This window comes from Bombina bombina, chromosome 7 (assembly GCF_027579735.1).
Source record: "Bombina bombina isolate aBomBom1 chromosome 7, aBomBom1.pri, whole genome shotgun sequence".
Classification (NCBI taxonomy): Eukaryota; Metazoa; Chordata; class Amphibia; order Anura; family Bombinatoridae; genus Bombina; species Bombina bombina.
The window spans coordinates 429,388,468-429,415,764 of NC_069505.1; the positions used below are offsets into that span (position 1 = coordinate 429,388,468).

Consider the following 27,297-nt stretch of genomic DNA (forward strand, 5'->3'; position numbering starts at 1 on the left):
AGTTAGCTTGCTAGCGGGAGTGGTAATTACTGCTCCACTCGTAATCTAGCTCTAAATGGGTAGCACTCAGAATAGGTTGGTAGTCAGAGCATTATTATTTCAGCATGAAAGGATTTCAGTTTGAAGGTACTCAAACGTTTTATATATATAAATTATATAATTATATGTTTACTTCAGACTGTTTTTGCACGTGTAATGTAGCCGGATGGGGAAAGTGTAATACTTTGCAATATCATAACATTTTCTGTAATTTATAAATGTTACTATTCAAAGTACAAATTAAATGCATAATTTAAAATACATTGATTTAATGATAATTTGTGCAATAAACATGAAAAACATTTCATATAAGCCGGGTGGTGCACCTGCTAAATATATATTTATATATTTATTAATATAAATGTCAGGTATTCCACCTTAAACTGACTTGTGTGAATAACTTCCAATACCACCTTTATTCATTAGACCAACCTACCTACTCTATATCACCTGTCTTCTAACCTTAGACAAGTGCTTAGTTATTGAGTGTAATAGGAGTAACATAGTTGCTCTCTCTGCTTTATCCTAAACTATTTTGGATTACAAATTACTGTTCTAATCTCCTTTATCTACTGAGAGATTTCAAGCATCCTAAACAATAGGAAACTTTCCAATCATTAAACTGCCTGCAGCACAGGATCTTTTAACTGGGAGACTGATTCCCACTTCATGCTGACTCCCACAAGCTGCAGCAATCATCTTCTCTCAAAGGAAACAGTTGTGCTACAATACCAAACCTCTGCTCTTTTGTTTGTCACAGTCACTGTAACTAAGACTGCCGCTGACTATTTACATTAAAGGCTCTAAGGAATAACAACCTGTAATTGAGTTCCAGTTTCCATACAGCCGCTCTGTCTCTTACCTGATTGCATTGCTTCACTGTTGCCTGTCAGCTGCAGATCAGAAACTCACCTCTCACTGAAAATAACTGCAAGCAAAGTGTCCTGAGGTTGTGGTAAGCCTGAACATGTTCTAATTTGTATATATGTGGAGTTTCTCATCACTGCAATTCGTTACTCACCTGGTATATGATTACAAGAGACACTGTTCAATTACTCAGGACTGCCTGCTTAATTATATATATAGCTCTTCCTCATAGAGAGAGACATTCTTCGGATTTATTTCTGAGATCATAACCAGGTTCATACCTGAAAATACCCTCAACTGTATCTTACCAAAAATTCACTGTGAGCTAGCTGGTTGTCTTCCTGATAAGATAAATCTCAGCTCCATTGAGACATTTTATAACAGTTTTGCAGTTGCAGATCCAAACAACTGTCTTTCATCAGTTGAAACCTAACATAATAACTAAGCCTATAGAAATGGATCCAGCGGAACTGCCGCAGATAGTGTATGGTTTATCTCAGAAAGTGGATCAAATGGGTCAAGCCTTCACTAACCTACAGGTTGAAAATGAAACCTTAAGGAAGATCATAAAGGATGCTATAACACCGAAGGCAACCACCTCTGAGAGCGTCCCTGAACCACACATCTCTCCCCCAGATGTTTTCTCAGGGGATAGACGGCTGTACAGACAATTTAGAAATGCCTGTCTCCTTACCTTTACATTAAAACCCAAAACCTATCCCACTGATAGGGTGAAGGTATTGACAATGATCACCTATTTAAGGGGTGAACCAAGAATCTGGGCAGACTCTTTCTTTGAGACCAACAACCCCATTATCTCGTCTCTCCCTAGCTTTTTGGCTGCAATGGATGAATTATACTCTGACACCAACACAATTAACAACTGAAACTAAAATGAGGGCACTAAAACAAGGTTCCCGCTCTGCCGAAGTATACATCACTGAATTCAAACAGTTTTCAACAGACTCTCAATGGAACCATATAGCACTAAGGAATCAGTTCCGTTTAGGACTGTCCGACGCAATAAAGGATGAACTGGCCCGAGTAGAACTTCCTAATTCCTTAGAAGGTTTAATGAGACTCTCAGTACAAATTGATAGAAGGCTGAAAGAAAGGAAGAATGAACGCCATGGTTCAGATCAAACTTATAAAAGGCCATCTCCTTCTACCTACCATCCTAGCGCGACTGCTGTCACACAGAAACCTATGGACATAGGTCTATTGAGAGGTCCGTTATCCCAGGAGGAAAAACAAAGAAGGAGGTCTAAAGCATTATGTCTATATTGTGCCAATCCAGCACATACTGTGAGAGAATGCCCCTTATTACAGAAAAACAAGAAGAGTAAGTGGGTTTTGAGTAATACTGTTGATTCTCCTCAGGTTAAATCTAACTACTGTACCATCTCTCTCTCTTCTTGCAGTGGGACCGTAAGCGCTACCCAGCAGAAGCCATAGTTGACACTGGTGCACATGGGACTTATATTAATTTGGAGTTTGTTAGAATTAATAAAATACCACTTGAGCAAAAACAACAGCCTGTGTCAATTCGTGTTGTTGATGGTACATATATTTCTAGCGGCCCAATAACTCACCATACTCTACCCATATTAGTTAGTACTCACTCTAACCACCATGAATTTTTGTGCTTTGTTGTCCTCCCTTCCCCCCATTTCCCTATTGTATTGGGCATGCAATGGCTCAGACTACATGAACCTGTTATAAATTGGAAAACTCTACAGGTTTCTTTAGATTCCTCTCACTGTCAAAAAGTCTGTATAAACACTTCTCATTCTATAAACATGTCTGAGGAATGTTTACAAATACCTCCCGAGTATGCAGATTTCTCTGAAGTGTTTAGTAAAAGGGAGGCTGAAACACTACCTCCTCACCGTAGTTATGATTGCCCCATAGATTTGAAGCCGGGCTCAGCTATACCCTATGGCCATCTATATCCCTTAAGACAACCTGAATTGGTACACCTCAAGTCTTATCTAGACGACAACTTGAAGAAGGGATTTATAAGACCTTCTGTCTCTCCTGCTGGTGCGGCAATGTTCTTTGTCAAGAACAAAGATCAGTCATTACGTCCCATCATAGACTACAGGGAACTAAATAAGATCACAGTAAAAAACAGATATCCTCTCCCTCTAATCCCTGAACTGATTGAACGGTTGCATGAGGCGACCATATTTACTAAACTTGATTTAAGGGGCGCGTACAATCTCATTCGCATACGAGAGGGAGATGAGTGGCTGACGGCATTTCGTACCAGATATGGGCTCTACGAGTATCTGGTAATGCCGTTCGGCCTATGTAATGCCCCTGCCACTTTTCAACATTACATCAATGATGTGTTTAGGGACCTGCTGGATATCTGTGTCGTAGTCTATTTAGACGACATTTTAATATATTCACAAACTTTAGAGGATCACATTAAGCATGTGAGATGGGTTTTATCCCGGTTACAAGTTCACAGTTTGTATGCCAAAGCAGAAAAATGCCTTTTCCATACCACCAGGATCTCCTTTTTGGGGTACTCTATATCCCCAGAAGGAATTGAAATGCAACCGAACAAAGTAGAAGCCGTTGAAAAGTGGCCTACCCCAAAAAAACGAAAGGAACTTCAGAGGTTCTTAGGGTTCAGCAACTACTACCGAAAGTTTATCAAGGGCTATTCCACAATAGCTAAACCTCTGACAGCTTTAACTGGATCATCAACCGTATTTCAATGGAACCCAAAGGCTGAAGAAGCATTTACATTCCTAAAAACCTCTTTTACTTCTGCTCCAATATTATGTCATCCAAACCCTGAATTACAGTATGTTTTAGAGGTTGATTCCTCGGAGTATGCACTTGGAGCAGTACTTTCACAAAGACAAGATATCACTCACCCTTTACATCCCATAGTTTTTTATTCGAAGTTGTTATCTCCTCCTGAAAGGAATTACCCTATAGGGGAAAAAGAATTGCTTTCCATTAAGAGATCGTTTGAGTACTGGAGACATCTCCTAGAGGGCACATTACTTCCCATCTTGGTGTATACCGATCACAAGAACTTGGAGTATTTACAGCGGAATAAGACACTTTCAGCACGTCAGGTACGCTGGAGTCTTTTTTTTTAGTAGATTTAATTTCCAGATAGTCTACAGACCTGCCTCAAAAAATGGCAAGGCAGATGCTCTTTCCAGAAGAGATCCTATACCTGTAAATAATGACAATCCAACAGAAATCATCTCTCATGAGAAATTCATTGGCTTAACTTACTGTGACAAGGCTAAATACCACAAGGCTCTTCATTTGGAAACCCATATTCTAGACGATCTACAGAAAGCCTCAGATGGTTTATGGTACAAAAAGGATAAATTATACATTCCTATCTCCCTACGCAAGGAGCTAATTAAGGACCACCACGATCCTCCTCTCTGCGGTCATCCAGGCATTACAAGAACAAATGAAATAATCTCTAGGAGTTACTGGTGGCCTAAGATGATACAAGACATAACGGAATATGTACATAACTGCATCATCTGCACATCTTCTAAGTCTGAAAAGAAAGCTCCTTATGGCTTGCTCATGCCCATTCAGATACCAGATAGACCATGGTCCCATTTGGGCATGGATTTTATCGTTGAACTACCAGTATCATCAGGTATGAATACCATTTTAGTCGTTATAGATCTGTTTACGAAACAAGCTCATTTCATACCATTTCACAAACTTCCCAGTTCCTCTGAAACCGCTCAGCTCTTCATCGATAATGTTGTTAGATTACATGGCATACCATCTATACTAACCACGGACAGAGGAACTCAGTTTACCTCCCACTTCTGGAGAAACCTCTGCCAGAAACTCCAAATTAAACACAGAGGGGGGTAGTTATCAATGTGTCTAATTTACCTGCCTTGGCCGGTCCAATACGCCCGCCTAAGCTCGCCTACCATCGCCGCCGCAGACCTGCAAAATTTCGCCTAAGTTATCAAAAAAGCTGTCAAAAAGCCGCCCACCAAATACGGGGTGATGAGCAGCGGACTGTGATAGTTATCACTCATCCGATCTTGCTGCTCTTCGGCTTTTTCACAGCTTACTTGCTAGCCTGTCACAAAGCACCCACACTAACTACACTGTTCTACCCCCTATACCGGCACCCCCGGAGCCCCCCGCAACTAAATAAAGTTACTAAACCCTAAAGCGCCGCTCCTAGACCCCGCCGCAACTCTTATAAATGTATTAACCCCTAAACTGCCGCTCCCGGACACTGCCGCCACCTACATTATACCTAGTAACCCCTATCCTGCCCCCCCTATACCGCCGCCCTCTATAATAAATTTATTAACCCCTATCCTGCTGATCCCGGACCCCGCCGCAACTAAATAAATAGTTTAACCCCTGAACCGCTGCTCCCGGACCCCGCCGCAACCTATATTAAACTTATTAACCCCTATCCTGCCCCCCCTACACCGTCGCCACCTATATTAAACTTATTAACCCCTATCCTGCCCCCCCTACACTGTCGCCACCTATAATAAATTTATTAACCCCTATCCTGCCCCCCCTACACCGCCGCCACTGTAATAAAATTAATAACCCCTAAACCTAAGTCTAACCCTAACACCCCCTAACTTAAATATTAATTAAATAAATCTAAATAATATTTCTCTTATTAAATAAATTATTCCTATTTAAAACTAAATACTTACCTTTAAAATTAACCCTAATATAGCTACAATATAAATAATAATTACATTGTAGCTATTTTAGGATTTATTTTTATTTTACAGGCATCTTTCAATTTATTTTAACTAGGTACAATAGCTATTAAATAGTTATTAACTATTTAATAGCTTACCTAGCTAAAATAAAGAGAAATTTACCTGTAAAATAAAAACTAACCTAAGTTACAATTACACCTAACACTACACTATACTTTAATAAATTATTCCTATTTAAAACTAAATACTTACCTGTAAAATAAACCCTTAGATATTTTATTAGGGGGCTTAGATTAGGTGTAATTAGCTTAAAATTGTTGTAATATTTTTAAAATGTTTGTAACTTATTTTTTTTACTTTAGTTAGTTTATGTAATTGTATTTAATTGTAGTTATTTGTAGGTAATTTATTTAATTAATTTAATGATAGTGTAGTGTTAGGTTTAATTGTAACTTAGGTTAGGATTTATTTTACAGGTAATTTTGTATTTCTTTTAGCTAGGTAGTTATTAAATAGTTAATAACTATTTAATAACGATTCTACCTAGTTAAAATAAATACAAAGTTACCTGTAAAATAAATATAAATCCTAAAATAGCTACAATGTAATTATTAATTATATTGTAGCTATCTTAGGGTTTATTTTACAGGTAAGTATTTAGTTTAAATTGGAATAATGTATTAAAGTATAGTGTAGTGTTAGGTGTATTGTAACTTAGGTTAGGATTTATTTTAAAGGTAAATTTCTCTTTATTTTAGCTAGGTAGCTATTAAATAGTTAATAACTATTTAATAGCTATTGTACCTAGTTTAAATAAATTGAAAGATGCCTGTAAAATAAAAATAAATCCTAAAATAGCTATAATGTAATTATTATTTATATTGTAGCTATATTAGGGTTTATTTTATAGGTAAGTATTTAGTTTTAAATAGGATTAACTTACGCCTAGATTTAGAGTTGGGCGGTAGCCGTGAAAACCAGCGTTAGAGGCTTCTAACGCTAGTTTTTACCGCCCGCTGGTATTTGGAGTCAGTCAGGAAAGGGTCTAACGCTCACTTTCCAGCCGCGACTTTTCCATACCGCAGATCCCCTTACGTCAATTGCGTATCCTATCTTTTCAATGGGATCTTTCTAACGCCGGTATTTAGAGTCGTGGCTGGAGTGAGAGTTAGAACTCTAACGACAAAACTCCAGCCGCAGAAAAAAGTCAGTAGTTAAGAGCTTTCTGGGCTAATGCCGGTTCATAAAGCTCTTAACTACTGTGCTCTAAAGTACACTAACACCCATAAACTACCTATGTACCCCTAAACCGAGGTCCCCCCACATCGCCGCCACTCTATTAAAAAATTTTAACCCCTAATCTGCCGACCGCACACCGCTGCCACCTACATTATACCTATGAACCCCTAATCTGCTGCCCCTAACACCGCCGACCCCTATATTATATTTATTAACCCCTAATCTGCCGCCCCCGCTATCGCTGACCCCTGCATATTATTATTAACCCCTAATCTGCCGCTCCGTACCCCGCTGCCACCTACATTATAGCTATGTACTCCTAATCTGCTGCGCCTAACACCGCCGACCCCTATATTATATTTATTAACCCCTAATCTGCCCCCCTAAACGTCGCCTCCACCTGCCTACACTTATTAACCCCTAATCTGCCGAGCGGACCGCACCGCTACTATAATAAAGTTATTAACCCATAATCCGCCTCACTCCCGCCTCAAAAACCCTATAATAAATAGTATTAACCCCTAATCTGCCCTCCCTAACATCGCCGACACCTAACTTCAAGCATTAACCCCTAATCTGCCGACCGGAGCTCACCGCTATTCTAATAAATTTTGTAACCCCTAAAGCTAAGTCTAAACCTAACACTAACCCCCCCTAACTTAAATATAATTTAAATCTAACGAAATAAATTAACTATTATTAAATAAATTATTCCTATTTAAAGCTAAATACTTACCTGTAAAATAAACCCTAATATAGCTACAATATAACGAATAATTATATTGTAGCTATTTTAGGATTAATATTTATTTTACAGGTAACTTTGTAATTATTTTAACCAGGTACAATAGCTATTAAATAGTTAATAACTATTTAATAGTTACCTAGTTAAAATAATTACAAAATTACATGTAAAATAAATCCTAACCTAAGTTACAATTAAACCTAACACTACACTATCAATAAATTAATTAAATAAAATACCTTTAATTACCTACAATTAAACCTAACACTACACTATCAATAAATTAATTAAATACAATACCTACAAATAAATACAATGAAATAAACTAACTAAAGTACAAAAAATAAAAAAGAACTAAGTTACAAAAAAATAAAAAAATATTTACAAACATAAGAAAAATCTTACAACAATTTTAAACTAATTACACCTACTCTAAGCCGCCTAATAAAATAACAAAGCCCCCCAAAATAAAAAAATGCCCTACCCTATTCTAAATTAAAAAAGTTCAAAGCTCTTTTACCTTACCAGCCCTGAAAAGGGCCATTTGCGGGGCATGCCCCAAAGAATTCAGCTCTTTTGCCTGTAAAAAAAACATAAAATTCCCCCCCCAACATTAAAACCCACCACCCACATACCCCTAATCTTACCCAAACCCCCCTTAAATAAACCTAACACTAAGCCCCTGAAGATCTTCCTACCTTATCTTCACCTCGCCGGGTATCACCGATCCGTCCTGGCTCCAAAATCTTCATCCAAGCCCAAGCGGGGGCTGGCGATCCATAATCCGGCGGCTGAAGAGGTCCAGAAGAGGCTCCAAAGTCTTCATCCTATCCGGGAAGAAGAGGCGATCCGGACCGGCAACCATCTTGATCCAAGCGGCATCTTCTATCTTCATCCGATGAGGAACGGCTCCATCGTGAAGACCTCCAGCGCGGATCAATCTTCTCCTTCCGACGTCCAACTGAAGAATGAATTTTCCTTTTAAAGGGACATTAAACACTTGACTGCTAAAAAACATAATTTATGCTTACCTGATAAATTCCTTTCTTCTGTTGTGTGATCAGTCCACGGGTCATCATTACTTCTGGGATATAACTCCTCCCCAACAGGAAATGCAAGAGGATTCACCCAGCAGAGCTGCATATAGCTCCTCCCCTCTACGTCACTCCCAGTCATTCGACCAAGAATCAACGAGAAAGGAGAAACCAAGGGTGAAGTGGTGACTGGAGTATAATTTAAAAGATATTTACCTGCCTTAAAACAGGGCGGGCCGTGGACTGATCACACAACAGAAGAAAGGAATTTATCAGGTAAGCATAAATTATGTTTTCTTCTGTTATGTGTGATCAGTCCACGGGTCATCATTACTTCTGGGATACCAATACCAAAGCAAAAGTACACGGATGACGGGAGGGATAGGCAGGCTCATTATACAGAAGGAACCACTGCCTGAAGAACCTTTCTCCCAAAAATAGCCTCCGAAGAAGCAAAAGTGTCAAATTTGTAAAATTTGGAAAAAGTATGAAGCGAAGACCAAGTTGCAGCCTTGCAAATCTGTTCAAAAGAGGCCTCATTCTTAAAGGCCCAAGTGGAAGCCACAGCTCTAGTAGAATGAGCTGTAATTCTTTCAGGAGGCTGCTGTCCAGCAGTCTCATAGGCTAAACGAATTATGCTACGAAGCCAGAAGGAGAGAGAGGTAGCCGAAGTCTTATGACCTCTCCTCTGACCAGAGTACACGACAAACAGGGAAGACGTTTGTCGAAAATCCTTAGTTGCCTGCAAGTAGAACTTGAGGGCACGAACTACATCCAGATTGTGTAGAAGACGTTCCTTCTTTGAAGAAGGATTTGGACACAAGGATGGAACAACAATCTCTTGATTGATATTCCTGTTAGTGACTACCTTAGGTAAGAACCCAGGTTTAGTACGCAGAACTACCTTGTCTGAGTGAAAAATCAGATAAGGAGAATCACAATGTAAGGCTGATAACTCAGAGACTCTTCGAGCCGAGGAAATAGCCATTAAAAACAGAACTTTCCAAGATAACAATTTTATATCAATGGAATGAAGGGGTTCAAACGGAACACCCTGTAAAACGTTAAGAACTAAGTTTAAACTCCATGGCGGAGCAACAGTTTTAAACACAGGCTTGATCCTAGCTAAAGCCTGACAAAAGGCCTGGACGTCTGGATTTTCTGACAGACGCCTGTGTAACAAGATGGACAGAGCTGAGATCTGTCCCTTTAATGAGCTAGCCGATAAACCCTTTTCTAAACCTTCTTGTAGAAAGGACAATATCCTAGGAATCCTAACCTTACTCCAGGAGTAACCTTTGGATTCGCACCAGTATAGGTATTTACGCCATATCTTATGGTAAATCCTTCTGGTAACAGGCTTCCTAGCCTGTATCAGGGTATCAATAACCGACTCAGAAAAACCACGTTTTGATAAAATCAAGCGTTCAATTTCCAAGCAGTCAGCTTCAGAGAAGTTAGATTTTGATGTTTGAATGGACCCTGTATCAGAAGGTCCTGTCTTAGAGGTAGAGACCAAGGCGGACAGGATGACATGTCCACTAGATCTGCATACCAAGTCCTGCGTGGCCATGCAGGCGCTATTAGAATCACTGATGCTCTCTCCTGTTTGATTTTGGCAATCAATCGAGGAAGCAGCGGGAAGGGTGGAAACACATAAGCCATCCCGAAGTTCCAAGGTGCTGTCAAAGCATCTATCAGAACCGCTCCCGGATCCCTGGATCTGGACCCGTAGCGAGGAAGTTTGGCGTTCTGGCGAGACGCCATGAGATCTATCTCTGGTTTGCCCCAACGTCGAAGTATTTGGGCAAAGACCTCCGGATGAAGTTCCCACTCCCCCGGATGAAGAGTCTGGCGACTCAAGAAATCCGCCTCCCAGTTCTCCACTCCGGGATGTGGATTGCTGACAGGTGGCAAGAGTGAGACTCTGCCCAGCGAATTATCTTTGATACTTCCATCATTGCTAGGGAGCTTCTTGTCCCTCCTTGATGGTTGATGTAAGCTACAGTCGTGATGTTGTCCGACTGAAACCTGATGAACCCCCGAGTTTTTAACTGGGGCCAAGCCAGAAGGGCATGGAGGACTGCTCTCAATTCCAGAATGTTTATTGGCAGGAGACTTTCCTCCTGATTCCATTGTCCCTGAGCCTTCAGAGAATTCCAGACAGCGCCCCAACCTAGTAGGCTGGCGTCTGTTGTTACAATTGTCCAGTCCGGCCTGCTGAATGGCATCCCCCTGGACAGATGTGGTTGAGAAAGCCACCATAGAAGAGAGTTTCTGGTCTCTTGATCCAGATTCAGAGTAGGGGACAAGTCTGAGTAATCCCCATTCCACTGACTCAGCATGCACAATTGCAGCGGTCTGAGATGTAGACGTGCAAAGGGTACTATGTCCATTGCTGCTACCATTAAGCCGATCACCTCCATGCATTGAGCTACTGACGGGAGTTGAATGGAATGAAGGACGCGGCATGCATTTAGAAGCTTTGTTAATCTGTCTTTTGTCAGATAAATCTTCATTTCTACAGAATCTATAAGAGTCCCCAAGAATGGAACTCTTGTGAGAGGAAAAAGAGAACTCTTCTTTTCGTTCACTTTCCATCCATGCGACCTTAGAAATGCCAGAACTAACTCTGTATGAGACTTGGCAGTTTGAAAGCTTGAAGCTTGTATCAGAATGTCGTCTAGGTACGGAGCTACCGAAATTCCTTGCGGTCTTAGTACCGCCAGAAGGGCACCCAGAACCTTTGTGAAGATTCTTGGAGCCGTAGCCAATCCGAATGGAAGAGCTACAAACTGGTAATGCCTGTCTAAGAAGGCAAACCTTAGATACCGGTAATGATCTTTGTGAATCGGTATGTGAAGGTAAGCATCCTTTAAATCCACTGTGGTCATGTACTGACCCTTTTGGATCATGGGTAAGATTGTCCGAATAGTTTCCATTTTGAACGATGGAACTCTTAGGAATTTGTTTAGGATCTTTAAATCCAAGATTGGCCTGAAAGTTCCCTCTTTTTTGGGAACCACAAACAGGTTTGAGTAAAACCCTTGTCCTTGTTCCGACCGCGGAACCGGATGGATCACTCCCATTAATAACAGATCTTGTACACAGCGTAGAAACGCTTCTTTCTTTATCTGGTTTGTTGACAACCTTGACAGATGAAATCTCCCTCTTGGGGGAGAGAATTTGAAGTCTAGAAGGTATCCCTGAGATATGATCTCTAGCGCCCAGGGATCCTGAACATCTCTTGCCCAAGCCTGGGCGAAGAGAGAGAGTCTGCCCCCCACCAGATCCGGTCCCGGATCGGGGGCCCTCGGTTCATGCTGTCTTTGGGGCAGCAGCAGGTTTCCTGGCCTGCTTGCCCTTGTTCCAGGACTGGTTAGGTTTCCAGCCTTGTCTGTAACGAGCAACAGCTCCTTCCTGTTTCGGTGCAGTGGAAGTTGATGCTGCTCCTGCTTTGAAATTCCGAAAGGGACGAAAATTAGACTGTCTAGCCTTAGCTTTGGCTTTGTCTTGAGGCAGGGCGTGGCCCTTACCTCCTGTAATGTCAGCGATAATTTCTTTCAAACCGGGCCCAAATAAAGTTTGCCCCTTGAAAGGTATATTAAGTAATTTGGACTTAGAAGTTACATCAGCTGACCAGGATTTTAGCCACAGCGCCCTACGTGCCTGAATGGCGAATCCTGAGTTCTTAGCCGTAAGTTTGGTTAAATGTACTACGGCCTCCGAAATGAATGAATTAGCTAGTTTAAGGACTCTAAGCCTGTCCGTAATGTCGTCCAGCGTAGCTGAACTAAGGTTCTCTTCCAGAGACTCAATCCAAAATGCTGCCGCAGCCGTAATCGGCGCGATGCATGCAAGGGGTTGCAATATAAAACCTTGTTGAACAAACATTTTCTTAAGGTAACCCTCTAATTTTTTATCCATTGGATCTGAAAAAGCACAGCTATCCTCCACCGGGATAGTGGTACGCTTAGCTAAAGTAGAAACTGCTCCCTCCACCTTAGGGACCGTTTGCCATAAGTCCCGTGTGGTGGCGTCTATTGGAAACATCTTTCTAAATATTGGAGGGGGTGAGAACGGCACACCGGGTCTATCCCACTCCTTAGTAACAATTTCAGTTAGTCTCTTAGGTATAGGAAAAACGTCAGTACTCGCCGGTACCGCAAAGTATTTATCCAACCTACACAATTTCTCTGGTATTGCAACAGTGTTACAATCATTAAGAGCCGCTAAAACCTCCCCTAGTAATACACGGAGGTTCTCCAATTTAAATTTAAAATTTGAAATATCTGAATCCAATCTGTTTGGATCAGAACCATCACCCACAGAATGAAGCTCTCCGTCCTCATGCTCTGCAAGCTGTGACGCAGTATCAGACATGGCCCTAGTATTATCAGCGCACTCTGTTCTCACCCCAGAGTGATCACGCTTGCCTCTTAGTTCTGGTAATTTAGCCAAAACTTCAGTCATAACAGTAGCCATATCTTGTAATGTTATCTGTAATGGCCGCCCAGATGTACTAGGCGCCATAATATCACGCACCTCCCGGGCGGGAGATGCAGGTACTGACACGTGAGGCGAGTTAGTCGGCATAACTCTCCCCTCGCTGTTTGGTGAAATTTGTTCAATTTGTACAGATTGGCTTTTATTTAAAGTAGCATCAATACAGTTAGTACATAAATTTCTATTGGGCTCCACCTTGGCATTGGAACAAATGACACAGGTATCTTCCTCTGAATCAGACATGTTTAACACACTAGCAATAAACTTGCAACTTGGTTACAATCTTATTTAAGAAAAACGTACTGTGCCTCAAAGAAGCACTAAACGATTAAATGACAGTTGAAATAATGAACTGAAAGACAGTTATAGCATCAATCCTTAAAAACAACACAACTTTTAGCAAAGGTTTGTTCCCATTAGTAAAGTAACAATAATTAAATTTGAAACATAAAAATTACAGAGCAACGTTTTTAATCACAGTCAATATATAAGTCTCACAGCTCTGCTGAGAGAATCTACCTCCCTCCAAAGAAGTTTGAAGACCCCTGAGTTCTGTTAGAGATGAACCGGAACATGCAGGAAATACAAGAGTAACTGACTGGAAATTTTTGATGCGTAGCAAAGAGCGCCAAAAACGGCCCCTCCCCCTCACACACAGCAGTGAGAGAGAAACGAAACTGTCACAATTAAAACAAGCAACTGCCAAGTGGAAAAATAATGCCCAAATATTTATTCACTCAGTACCTCAGAAAATGCAAACGATTCTACATTCCAGCAAAAACGTTTAACATAATAAATACCTATTAAAAGGTTTAATGTACTCTTAACAGAGTAACTCCGGTGAAATACCATCCCCAGAATACTGAAGTGTAGAGTATACATACATGTCATTATAACGGTATGGCAGGATTTTCTCATCAATTCCATTCAGAAAATAAAAACTGCTACATACCTCAATGCAGATTCATCTGCCCGCTGTCCCCTGATCTGAAGCTTTTACCTCCCTCAGATGGCCGAGAAACAGCAATATGATCTTAACTACTCCGGTTAAAATCATAGTAAAAACTCTGGTAGATTCTTCTTCAAACTCTGCCAGAGAGGCAATAACACGCTCCGGTGCTATTGTAAAATAACAAACTTTTGATTGAAGTTATAAAAACTAAGTATAATCACCATAGTCCTCTCACACATCCTATCTAGTCGTTGGGTGCAAGAGAATGACTGGGAGTGACGTAGAGGGGAGGAGCTATATGCAGCTCTGCTGGGTGAATCCTCTTGCATTTCCTGTTGGGGAGGAGTTATATCCCAGAAGTAATGATGACCCGTGGACTGATCACACATAACAGAAGAAATAATTAAAACTAACTTCTACTGTGTAATAATAAAAAACTGAGTACAGCTCTTTATGCTGTAACTTCAGCTTACACAAAACATTTCAAGAAAATTGTTTCTATTACTATACATATCTAGGGCTTGATGCAGCTATGTATGCCGCCATATTTTAACAGCACAGTAGTCACATGACACACACTTCATATCTATCACATACCTATCACACACTTCATATCACATACCTAGAGTACCTATAATGTGTGCATATAAAAAACACAGCAGCACTCAATGTTATGCAGACAGAGCTTGTCCTGCAGTTTATGTTATAAATCTGTTACAGGAATAAAAGATTTTATTATTATATTTTTCTATGCAAACAAAGCTTACTTTTTCAAACGTTACCACTGAATTCCTAATCTGTGTGACTGTACATAGCACTCGGCAGGGTTATAAATGTAAATCATTCTCTTCTCTGAGTCTGACAAGCTCCGGTCTGGAGAGGGAGGGGCCGAGGGGGGAGAGAGAGCAGAGAGACTCCGTGAAGAAAATAGACTAAATAACTCATGCTGGAAATACTTTTTACTGGAGATTTGTTCTATGCAATATTTTATTTTCATACATCTACATCACATATATACAGTAATATATGTAATGCAGATGTATGAAAATAAAATATTGCATAGAACAAATCTCCAGTAAAAAGTATTTCCAGCATGAGTTATTTAGTCTATTTTCTTCACGGAGTCTCTCTGCTCTCTCTTCCCCCTCGGCCCCTCCCTCTCCAGACCGGAGCTTGTCAGACTCAGAGAAGAGAATGATTTACATTTATAACCCTGCCGAGTGCTATGTACAGTCACACACATTAGGAATTCAATTCAGTGGTAACGTTTGAAAGAGTAAACTTTGTTTGCATACAAAAACATAATAATAAAATCTTTTTTTCCTGTAACAGATTTATAACATAAACTGCAGGACAAGCTCTGTCTGCATAACATTGAGTGCTGCTGCTGCTGTGTTTTTCATCTGCACAAGTCACATGACTGCTGTGACCCAGTGTAACGTGCGTTCTAACATGGCACCTTACATGGGAGAATAATGCACCTGATTAGCATTCATCTTCAAATGGATTTTTTTCAACACTTAGGGGTAAGGTGAACAAATAAACTAGACAGTAGTGATTACTTGATTTTAATTCATAATAAAACATACTTTTTAATGATTTTTATCAGGTGTTTAGTGTCCCTTTAAGGGACGTCATCCAAGATGGCGTCCCTCGAATTCCGATTGGCTGATAGGATTCTATCAGCCAACCGGAATTAAGGTAGGAAAATTCTGATTGGCTGATGGAATCAGCCAATCAGAATCAAGTTCAATCCGATTGGCTGATCCGATCAGCCAATCAGATTGAGCTCGCATTCTATTAGCTGTTCCGATCAGCCAATAGAATGCAAGCTCAATCTGATTGGCTGATCGGATCAGCCAATCGGATTGAACTTGATTCTGATTGGCTGATTCCATCAGCCAATCAGAATTTTCCTACCTTAATTCCGATTGGCTGATAGAATCCTATCAGCCAATCGGAATTCGAGGGACGCCATCTTGGATGACGTCCCTTAAAGGAACCTTCATTCTTCAGTTGGACGTCGGAAGGAGAAGATTGATCCGCGCTGGAGGTCTTCACGATGGAGCCGTTCCTCATCGGATGAAGATAGAAGATGCCGCTTGGATCAAGATGGTTGCCGGTCCGGATCGCCTCTTCTTCCCGGATAGGATGAAGACTTTGGAGCCTCTTCTGGACCTCTTCAGCCGCCGGATTATGGATCGCCAGCCCCCGCTTGGGCTTGGATGAAGATTTTGGAGCCAGGACGGATCGGCGATACCCGGCGAGGTGAAGATAAGGTAGGAAGATCTTCAGGGGCTTAGTGTTAGGTTTATTTAAGGGGGGTTTGGGTTAGATTAGGGGTATGTGGGTGGTGGGTTTTAATGTTGGGGGGGTATTTTATGTTTTTTTTACAGGCAAAAGAGCTGAATTCTTTGGGGCATGCCCCGCAAATGGCCCTTTTCAGGGCTGGTAAGGTAAAAGAGCTTTGAACTTTTTTAATTTAGAATAGGGTAGGGCATTTTTTTATTTTGGGGGGCTTTGTTATTTTATTAGGGGGCTTAGAGTAGGTGTAATTAGTTTAAAATTGTTGTAAGATTTTTCTTATGTTTGTAAATATTTTTTTATTTTTTTTAACTTAGTTCTTTTTTATTTTTTGTACTTTAGTTAGTTTATTTCATTGTATTTATTTGTAGGTATTGTATTTAATTAATTTATTGATAGTGTAGTGTTAGGTTTAATTGTAGGTAATTGGAGGTATTTTATTTAATTAATTTATTGATAGTGTAGTGTTAGGTTTAATTGTAACTTAGGTTAGGATTTATTTTACAGGTAATTTTGTAATTATTTTAACTAGGTAACTATTAAATAGTTATTAACTATTTAATAGCTATTGTACCTGGTTAAAATAAATACAAAGTTGCCTGTAAAATAAATATTAATCCTAAAATAGCTACAATATAATTATTCGTTATATTGTAGCTATATTAGGGTTTATTTTACAGGTAAGTATTTAGCTTTAAATAGGAATAATTTATTTAATAATAGTTAATTTATTTTGTTAGATTTAAATTATATTTAACTTAGGGGGGTGTTAGTGTTAGGGTTAGACTTAGCTGTAGGGGTTAATCCATTTATTACACTAGCGGTGAGCTCCGATCGGCAGATTAGGGGTTAATAATTGAAGTTAGGTGTCGGCGATGTTAGGGAGGGCAGATTAGGGGTTAATACTATTTATTATAGGGTTATTGAGGCGGGAGTGAGGCGGATTAGGGGTTAATAACTTTATTATAGTAGCGGTGAGATGCGGTCGGCAGATTAGGGGTTAATTATTGTAGGTAGCTGGCGGCGACGTTGTGGGGGGCAGATTAGGGGTTAATAAATATAATATAGGGGTCGGCGGTGTTAGGGGCAGCAGATTAGGGGTACATAGCTATAATGTAAATTGCGGCGGTGTACGGAGCGGCAGATTAGGGGTTAATAATATAATGCAGGGGTCAGCGAAAGAGGGGGCGGCAGATTAGGGGTTAATAAGTGTAAGGTTAGGGGTGTTTAGACTCGGGGTTCATGTTAGAGTGTTAGGTGCAGACGTAGGAAGTGTTTCCCCATAGGAAACAATGGGGCTGCGTTAGGAGCTGAACGCGGCTTTTTTGCAGGTGTTAGGTTTTTTTTCAGCTCAAACAGCCCCATTGTTTCCTATGGGGGAATCGAGCACGAGCACGTTTTTGAAGCTGGCCGCGTCCGTAAGCACCGCTGGTATCGAGAGTTGCAGTGGCGTTAAATTATGCTCTACGCTCCCTTTTTGGAGCCTAACGCACTGAAAACCCAGCCATTCTGTGAACTCTAAATACCAGCGGTATTTAAAAGGTGCGGGGGAAAAAAAGCACGCGTAGCTAACGCACCCCTTTGGCCGCAAAACTCTAAATCTAGGCGTTAGTTAATAAGAGAAATATTATTTAGATTTATTTAATTAATATTTAAGTTAGGGGGGTGTTAGGGATAGTGTTAGACTTAGGTTTAGGGGTTAATAAATTTATTACAGTGACGGCGGTGTAGGGGGGGGCAGGATAGGGGTTAATAAATTTATTATAGGTGGCGACGGTGTAGGGGGGCAGGATAGGGGTTAATAAGTTTAATATAGGTTGCGGCGGGGTCCGGGAGCGGCGGTTTAGGGGTTAAACTATTTATTTAGTTGCGGCGAGGTCCGGGATCGGCAGGATAGGGGTTAATAACTTTATTATAGGTGGCGACGGTATAGGGGGGGCAGGATAGGGGTTACTAGGTATAATGTAGGTGGCGGCGGGGTCTGGGAGCGGCGGTTTAGGGGTTAATACATATATTATAGTTGCGTCGGGGTCAGGGAGCGTCGGTTTAGGGGTTAATCAGTTTATTATAGTGGCGGTGGGCTCCGGGATCGGCGGTTTAGGGGGTAATAACTTTATTTCGTTGCGGCGGGGTAGGGGGGGGCAGATTAGGGGTGTTTAGACTCGGGGTACATGTTAGGGTGTTAGGTGTAGACAGCTCCCATAGGAATCAATGGGATGTCTGGCAGCAGCGAACATGAACTTTCGCTATGGTCAGACTCCCATTGATTCCTATGGGATCCGCCACCTCCAGGGCGGCGGTTTGAAAACCAGGTACGCTGGGCCGGAAAAGTGCCGAGCGTACCTGCTAGTTTTTTGATAACTAGCAAAAGTAGTCAGATTGTGCCGCACTTGTGTGCGGAACATCTGGAGTGACGTAAGAATCGATCTGTGTCGGCGGATCGAAGCTTACGTCACTAAATTCTACTTTTGCCGGTCTCTAGCCTTTGATAACTAAGGCGAATCAGCCTCGCCACAAATACGCTGCGGAATTCCAGCGTATTTGAGGTTGACGGCTTGATAACTACCCCCCAGATACACCACTGCATATCATCCGCAGATCAACGGACAGGCTGAACGCCTTAATCAGTGGCTTGAATCCTACCTACGATGTTATTGTGCATATCATCAAGATGAATGGAAAAAATACTTATCTTTAGCTGAATTTTCGTACAATAACTCTACCAATTCCTCTACTAAGTTATCCCCATTTTTTGCTAATTTTGCATACCATCCCAATCTCTCCGTAAATTCAAATCAAGTCACATCGAATCCTTCCACTGAAGAATTGGCTGATAAAATAACTGAGAATTTCCAACTACTTCGCAGAAATATGGAGACCGCACAGGTAGTGCAGAAAAATTATTACGATCTCAGGCGAAGAACAACACCGACATATACTACAGGGGATTGGGTATGGTTGTCGACAAAAAATCTACGACTTCAAGTTCCTAGTAAAAAATTAGCCAGTCTATTCATAGGACCATTTCAGATCATTTGTGTAATCAATGAGAATGCAGTCACCCTTCAGTTGCCCTCTACCTTAACCATCCATCCGACCTTCCACATCTCTCTGTTGAAACCAGCTAAAATCACCAAGACTCAGGTGATGCCACCAACAACACCACTTATAGACCCTGAGGAATATGAAGTGAAGGAGATCACTGACTCCAGGATTCATAATGGTGAACTACAATACTTGGGTCGTTGGAAGGGCTACTGCCCCGATGAGGACACTTGGGAACCGGAGTCTCATATAACTGCCCCTAGGCTTATTGCTCAATTCCATAGACGCAATCCTCACAGACCTCGGCCACAAACCGTGGTGCGGTTTGCTTGAAGGGGGGATTCTGTCAGGTATTCCACCTTAAACTGACTTGTGTGAATAACTTCCAATACCACCTTTATTCATTAGACCAACCTACCTACTCTATATCACCTGTCTTCTAACCTTAGACAAGTGCTTAGTTATTGAGTGTAATAGGAGTAACATAGTTGCTCTCTCTGCTTTATCCTAAGCTATTTTGGATTACAAATTACTGTTCTAATCTCCTTTATCTACTAAGATATTTCAAGCATCCTAAACAATAGGAAACTTTCCAATCATTAAACTGCCTGCAGCACAGGATCTTTTAACTGGGAGACTGATTCCCACTTCATGCTGACTCCCACAAGCTGCAGCAATCATCTTCTCTCAAAGGAAACAGTTGTGCTACAATACCAAACCTCTGCTCTTTTGTTTGTCACAGTCACTGTAACTAAGTCTGCCGCTGACTATTTACATTAAAGGCTCTAAGGAATAACAACCTGTAATTGAGTTCCAGTTTCCATACAGCCGCTCTGTCTCTTACCTGATTGCATTGCTTCACTGTTGCCTGTCAGCTGCAGATCAGAAACTCACCTCTCACTGAAAATAACTGCAAGCAAAGTGTCCTGAGGTTGTGGTAAGCATGAACATGTTCTAATTTGTATATATGTATATATGTGGAGTTTCTCATCACTGCAATTCGTTACTCACCTGGTATATGATTACAAGAGACACTGTTCAGTTACTCAGGACTGCCTGCTTAATTATATATATAGCTCTTCCTCATAGAGAGAGACATTCTTCTGATTTATTTCTGAGATCATAACCAGGTTCATACCTGAATATACCCTCAACTGTATCTTACCAAAAATTCACTGTGAGCTAGCTGGTTGTCTTCCTGATATGATAAATCTCAGCTCCATTGAGACATTTTATAACAGTTTTGCAGTTGCAGATCCAAACAACTGTCTTTCATCAGTTGAAACCTAACAATAAAGCTCAACACAATCCAAACCACCTTTCTCAAGAACAAGTAAAAATTAATCAGCCTTGGTTTTTATGTTGAGCTGGCATCCATGGTTATCAATTTTAAACAGTTGTTACTGGACTGCCCTCATTACACTTTCTTCAATACTCCATTACCTTTCTGCTGCCTTTGATACTGTTGACCACACTGTCCTACAGGACATTCTCCATGAGGTGTCTGTGCAACACCACACTTTCATGGATTGAATTTTACTTATCTTACTATTCCTTCAGCAGCTCATTTTCTGACACCTCCTCACCACCCCTTCAACTTTTTATTGGCATACCCAAAGGCTCATTCCTGGGCCTCCTGCACTTCTAAATATACACTTCTTCAGTTGGAAAACTCACATGCTCGTTTCAGTTTCAATAACACTCCTCTCCCACTCCCACTCTATCCCTCCATTTTAAATTATTTCACAGACTGTTACACTAAGGATCTGATAATAAAAGATTCCCTTGCTTGGAGAGAAATTGTAGTGCAGACTTCACAGTACCTCAACTCTGAATGCTAAAAGAAAAAGTCTAGCACTGACCACTAATCTGCCAAAACCTACTACTAATTGTAGAAGCTACGGCCCTATAAGGCCTTATTACTTGTTATTAAAGACGGTGTAATTTAAAGTATAGTTCTACATAACTGCATGCCTGTTACGTACAAATATACTTTAATGCTGCTGAGTACTATAACATAAATATATATTAACATATATATCTGTTATCACTAATAAACACAGCAAGCTAACATAAATACATTTTAATTTATATGCAATACTTAAACTAATATGCAATATACATGACAATGCATACTATTTTAAATATTGAAAACCAATGCAAGGCATGGTTATGTATAATGCTCATTAGTTTAAGTGTTGAATATAAATTCAAATGTACATATTCTTGCTTATTATTTTAAATATAAATTTATTTTTAAAATATATATTTATGTTATAAAAGACAGTTCCATTCTAATTATAGTATTACATATATGTTATGTAATAATACAATTGTAATACGAATGACTTTTGTAACATAAATACACATTTTTTAAAATATATTTATGTTTACAATAATAAACACAAGAAAAAATAAATACATTTTAATTTATATTCAATATAAATAAACATTGTAGATAAATGCTAAAATACACTATTAACCCCTACGCTGCCCTAACCTAATCACCTAACCACCCCCATATAGGTATGGGGCGGGGCTACTAAATGCTAAACCAAAAATAATCACCTAATAATCCCCCATACAGGTATGGGGTAGTTAGGTGATTAAGGTGTCCTAAATGATACACTAATCACCTAATCAAAGAATAGGATTTTTTATTTAAAAAATTGTTTTGGGGGGTGGGAGGTTACTTGTATTGTAGGGGGGAAGTAATTTATTTGAATGTAAAAAAGCTGCATTCACTTTAGGACAATGCCCTACAAATGGCCATTTTAAGGGCTGTTGTAATTTAAATTTAGTGTTAGGTTTTAGTTTTTTTGTTTATTTTGGATGTGTTTTATTTTTTTGGGGGGCATGTAGGTTAGTGTTAAGTGTAATGTTGGTTGTTTTATTTGGATACTGTCATTTTTTCCCCTTTAACTTAGATTTTTTAATTTTTAAGTAACTTTAGGGGATTAGTTTAGAGGGGGGTTAGGTGTTAGGTAGAGTAGGGTTAGTTTGTGTTGGTGGCTGTGGCAGTTGAGGGGGTTAATAATGTAGGGTACTTCTGGTGGGCTAGTGGTGGTATAGAAATTAATAGTTTAGATGGGTACTTGCAGTGGGTAAGTGGCAGTATAGGGGTTAATAGTTTAGATGGGTACTTGAGGTGGGCTAGAGGGGGTATAGGGGTTAACAGATTAGATGGGTACGTGTGTTAGGTATGTTTCTGTATATGGGTTAACAGGATAGATACTTGCGGTGGGTATGTGGCGGTTTAGATATTTTAAGTGTAGTGTTAGTTTGTGATTGTGGGCTACTTCAGTTTAGGGGTATTAGGATTAGTGGTTAGACACAGCAGTTATATTTCAAGGGATTGTTTACTATACATCGCCAATATGGGTGGCGATGCTGGGTGTTATCTATCGCCAGCATCGCCGACTAATGACATGTATAGTAAACGCCTCTCGGTGATGCCGCCTATTAGCATCTATGTTGGGAGCTTGGAATATTTCGACAGGCTCGCTCGACATAGCGGCGAATCTGTTGGAATATCTCACTGCCTCATAGCACTTTCGACCATCGGGGCCCCTGTACTATGTCTGACAGTAAAGGATATACTTAGGGAGTAAATCTACCTGGCCAAACAGTTGGAGGCTAAAGTAACTATCCAAGTGACACCCATGGTAGGCTTATGACTACTACTCCTGCAAGGAGATTTACATTGCACAGCCACTACTCTCCTAAGTCCCTCTCTTCCAGGTTTTACCCATGAGGGGAGCAAGGGAAAGAACATCCCCGTAAATTCTAAATAAAATCCTGAGCATCTGAATCCTTTTCTGCTCCTAGACGAGGCAAAGAAATACTGTAAGAGTCAGGAAGTAGGAGGGATATTAAAGCTCTTGGTGTAGGGTTCTTTGCCCCCTCTTGGTGGCCAGGTGATTAATTCCAAAAAGTGATGAATCACGGACTCTCACCACCATAAGAAAGAAAAGTTCCATACCAACTTTGAATGTTATCTCCCTGATAGGATAACTCACCTCCAAGTTGTAGCTATGCTGAAAACACACCAAAGAGGATGCAATGAGCCAGGCGGAGGAGCAGAGAGCCTCCAAAGAATCACTGGAGGCTGTAGAGGCATCTGTCCATGTAAGCTCCAGAATGCTCTCTATTAGTTCCATCATAGAAGTGTTAGAGAGCAGCAGGGCTGTGGCTGGAGTAAAGCAAAGTGCACATAGCTTAATACAGCAGATCCGTCTAACAACATCTTGCACAAATGTGATGAAAAAAACATCATTTATGCTTACCTGATAAATTTATTTCTCTTGTAGTGTATCCAGTCCACGGATCATCCATTACTTGTGGGATATTCTCCTTCCCAACAGGAAGTTGCAAGAGGATCACCCACAGCAGAGCTGCTATATAGCTCCTCCCCTCACTGCCATATCCAGTCATTCGACCGAAACAAGACGAGAAAGGAGAAACCATAGGGTGCAGTGGTGACTGTAGTTTAATTAAAATTTAGACCTGCCTTAAAAGGACAGGGCGGGCCGTGGACTGGATACACTACAAGAGAAATAAATTTATCAGGTAAGCATAAATTATGTTTTCTCTTGTTAAGTGTATCCAGTCCACGGATCATCCATTACTTGTGGGATACCAATACCAAAGCTAAAGTACACGGATGATGGGAGGGACAAGGCAGGAACTTAAACGGAAGGAACCACTGCCTGTAGAACCTTTTCCCCAAAATCAGCCTCCGAAGAAGCAAAAGTGTCAAATTTGTAAAATTTTGAAAAGGTGTGAAGCGAAGACCAAGTCGCAGCCTTGCAAATCTGTTCAACAGAGGCCTCATTTTTAAAGGCCCAGGTGGAACCCACAGCTCTAGTAGAATGCGCTGTAATCCTTTCAGGGGGCTGCTGTCCAGCAGTCTCATAGGCTAAGCGTATTATGCTCCGAAGCCAAAAGGAGAGAGAGGTTGCCGAAGCTTTTTGACCTATCCTCTGTCCAGAGTAAACGACAAACAGGGCAGATGTTTGACGAAAATCTTTAGTAGCCTGTAAGTAAAACTTCAAGGCACGGACTACGTCCAGATTATGCAAAAGACTTTCCTTCTTTGAAGAAGGATTAGGACACAATGATGGAACAACAATCTCTTGATTGATATTCCTGTTAGAAACCACCTTAGGTAAAAACCCAAGTTTGGTACGCAGAACTACCTTGTCTGAATGAAAAATCAGATAAGGAGAATCACAATGTAAGGCAGATAACTCAGAGACTCTTCGAGCCGAGGAAATAGCCATCAAAAACAGAACTTTCCAAGATAAAAGTTTAATATCAATGGAATGAAGGGGTTCAAACGGAACTCCCTGAAGAACTTTAAGAACCAAGTTTAAGCTCCACGGGGGAGCAACAGTTTTAAACACAGGCTTAATCCTAACCAAAGCCTGACAAAATGCCTGGACGTCTGGAACTTCTGCCAGACGCTTGTGCAAAAGAATAGACAGAGCAGAGATCTGTCCTTTTAAAGAACTAGCTGATAAGCCTTTGTCCAAACCCTCTTGGAGAAAGGACAATATCCTAGGAATCCTAACCTTACTCCATGAGTAACTCTTGGATTCACACCAATAAAGATATTTACGCCATATCTTATGGTAGATTTTCCTGGTGACAGGCTTCCGAGCCTGTATTAAGGTATCAATGACTGACTCGGAGAAGCCACGCCTTGATAGAATCAAGCGTTCAATCTCCATGCAGTCAGTCTCAGAGAAATTAGATTTGGATGATTGAAAGGACCTTGTATTAGAAGGTCCTGCCTCAGAGGCAGAGTCCATGGTGGAAGAGATGACATGTCCACTAGGTCTGCATACCAGGTCCTGCGTGGCCACGCAGGCGCTATCAGAATCACCGATGCTCTCTCCTGTTTGATTTTGGCAATCAGTCGAGGGAGCAGAGGAAACGGTGGAAACACATAGGCCAGGTTGAAGAACCAAGGAGCTGCTAGAGCATCTATCAGCGTTGCTCCCGGGTCCCTGGACCTGGATCCGTAACAAGGAAGCTTGGCGTTCTGGCGAGACGCCATGAGATCCAGTTCTGGTTTGTCCCAACGATGGACCAGTCGAGCAAACACCTCCGGATGGAGTTCCCACTCCCCCGGATGAAAAGTCTGACGACTTAGAAAATCCGCCTCCCAGTTCTCTACGCCTGGGATGTGGATCGCTGACAGGTGGCAAGAGTGAGACTCTGCCCAGCGAATTATCTTTGAGACTTCTAACATCGCTAGGGAACTCCTGGTTCCCCCTTGATGGTTGATGTAAGCCACAGTCGTGATGTTGTCCGACTGAAATCTGATGAACCTCAGTGTTGCTAACTGAGGCCAAGCTAGAAGAGCCTTGAATATTGCTCTTAACTCCAGAATATTTATTGGGAGGAGTTTCTCCTCCTGAGTCCACGATCCCTGAGCCTTCAGGGAGTTCCAGACTGTGCCCCAACCTAGAAGGCTGGCATCTGTTGTTACAATCGTCCAATCTGGCCTGGGAAAGGTCATACCCTTGGACAGATGGACCCGAGAAAGCCACCAGGGAAGAGAATCTCTGGTCTCTTGATCCAGATTTAGTAGAGGGGACAAATCTGAGTAATCCCCATTCCACTGACTTAGCATGCATAATTGCAGCGGTCTGAGATGCAGGCGCGCAAATGGCACTATGTCCATTGCCGCTACCATTAAGCCGATTACTTCCATGCACTGAGCCACTGACGGGCGTGGAATGGAATGAAGGACACGGCAAGCATTTAGAAGTTTTGATAACCTGGACTCCGTCAGGTAAATTTTCATCTCTACAGAATCTATAAGAGTCCCTAGGAAGGAGACTCTTGTGCGTGGTGATAGAGAACTCTTTTCCACGTTCACTTTCCACCCATGCGACCTCAGAAATGCCAGAACTATCTCTGTATGAGACTTGGCAATTTGAAAGCTTGACGCCTGTATCAGGATGTCGTCTAGATACGGAGCCACCGCTATGCCTTGCGGTCTTAGAACCGCCAGAAGTGAGCCCAGAACCTTTGTAAAAATTCTCGGGGCAGTGGCCAACCCGAAGGTAAGAGCTACAAATTGGTAATGCCTGTCTAGAAAGGCAAACCTTAGGAACCGATGATGATCTTTGTGAATCGGTATGTGAAGGTAGGCATCCTTTAAGTCCACTGTGGTCATGTACTGACCCTCTTGGATCATGGGTAGGATGGTCCGAATAGTTTCCATTTTGAATGATGGAACTCTGAGGAATTTGTTTAAGATCTTTAGATCCAAGATTGGTCTGAAGGTTCCCTCTTTCTTGGGAACCACAAACAGATTTGAATAAAATCCCTGTCCTTGTTCCGTCCGCGGAACTGGATGGATCACTCCCATTACTAGGAGGTCTTGCACACAGCTTAGGAATGCCTCTTTCTTTACCTGGTTTGCTGATAACCTTGAAAGATGAAATCTCCCTTGTGGAGGAGAGGCTTTGAAGTCCAGAAGATATCCCTGAGATATGATCTCCAACGCCCAGGGATCCTGAACATCTCTTGCCCACGCCTGGGCGAAGAGAGAAAGTCTGCCCCCCACTAGATCCGTTTCCGGATAGGGGGCCGTTCCTTCATGCTGTCTTGGGGGCAGCAGCAGGCTTTCTGGCCTGCTTGCCCTTGTTCCAGGACTGGTTAGGTTTCCAGGCCTGTCTGGAATGAGCAACAGTTCCCTCTTGTTTTGAAGCGGAGGAAGTTGATGCTGCTCCTGCCTTGAAATTTCGAAAGGCACGAAAATTAGACTGTTTGGCCTTTGATTTGGCCCTGTCCTGAGGAAGGGTATGACCCTTGCCTCCAGTAATGTCAGCAATAATTTCC

The 27,297-nt window shown here is 41.3% G+C and overlaps 1 protein-coding gene across 1 annotated transcript in view; it reads right to left on the reverse strand.

Moving 5' to 3' along the window:
* Positions 1–27,297, reverse strand: part of MEI1 (meiotic double-stranded break formation protein 1) — a 1,068,659-nt gene that overhangs the window by 243,967 nt on the left and 797,395 nt on the right. The window contains 1 exon segment of the mRNA XM_053689435.1: positions 23,460–23,632. Coding sequence (XP_053545410.1) covers positions 23,460–23,632 — 173 coding nt within the window.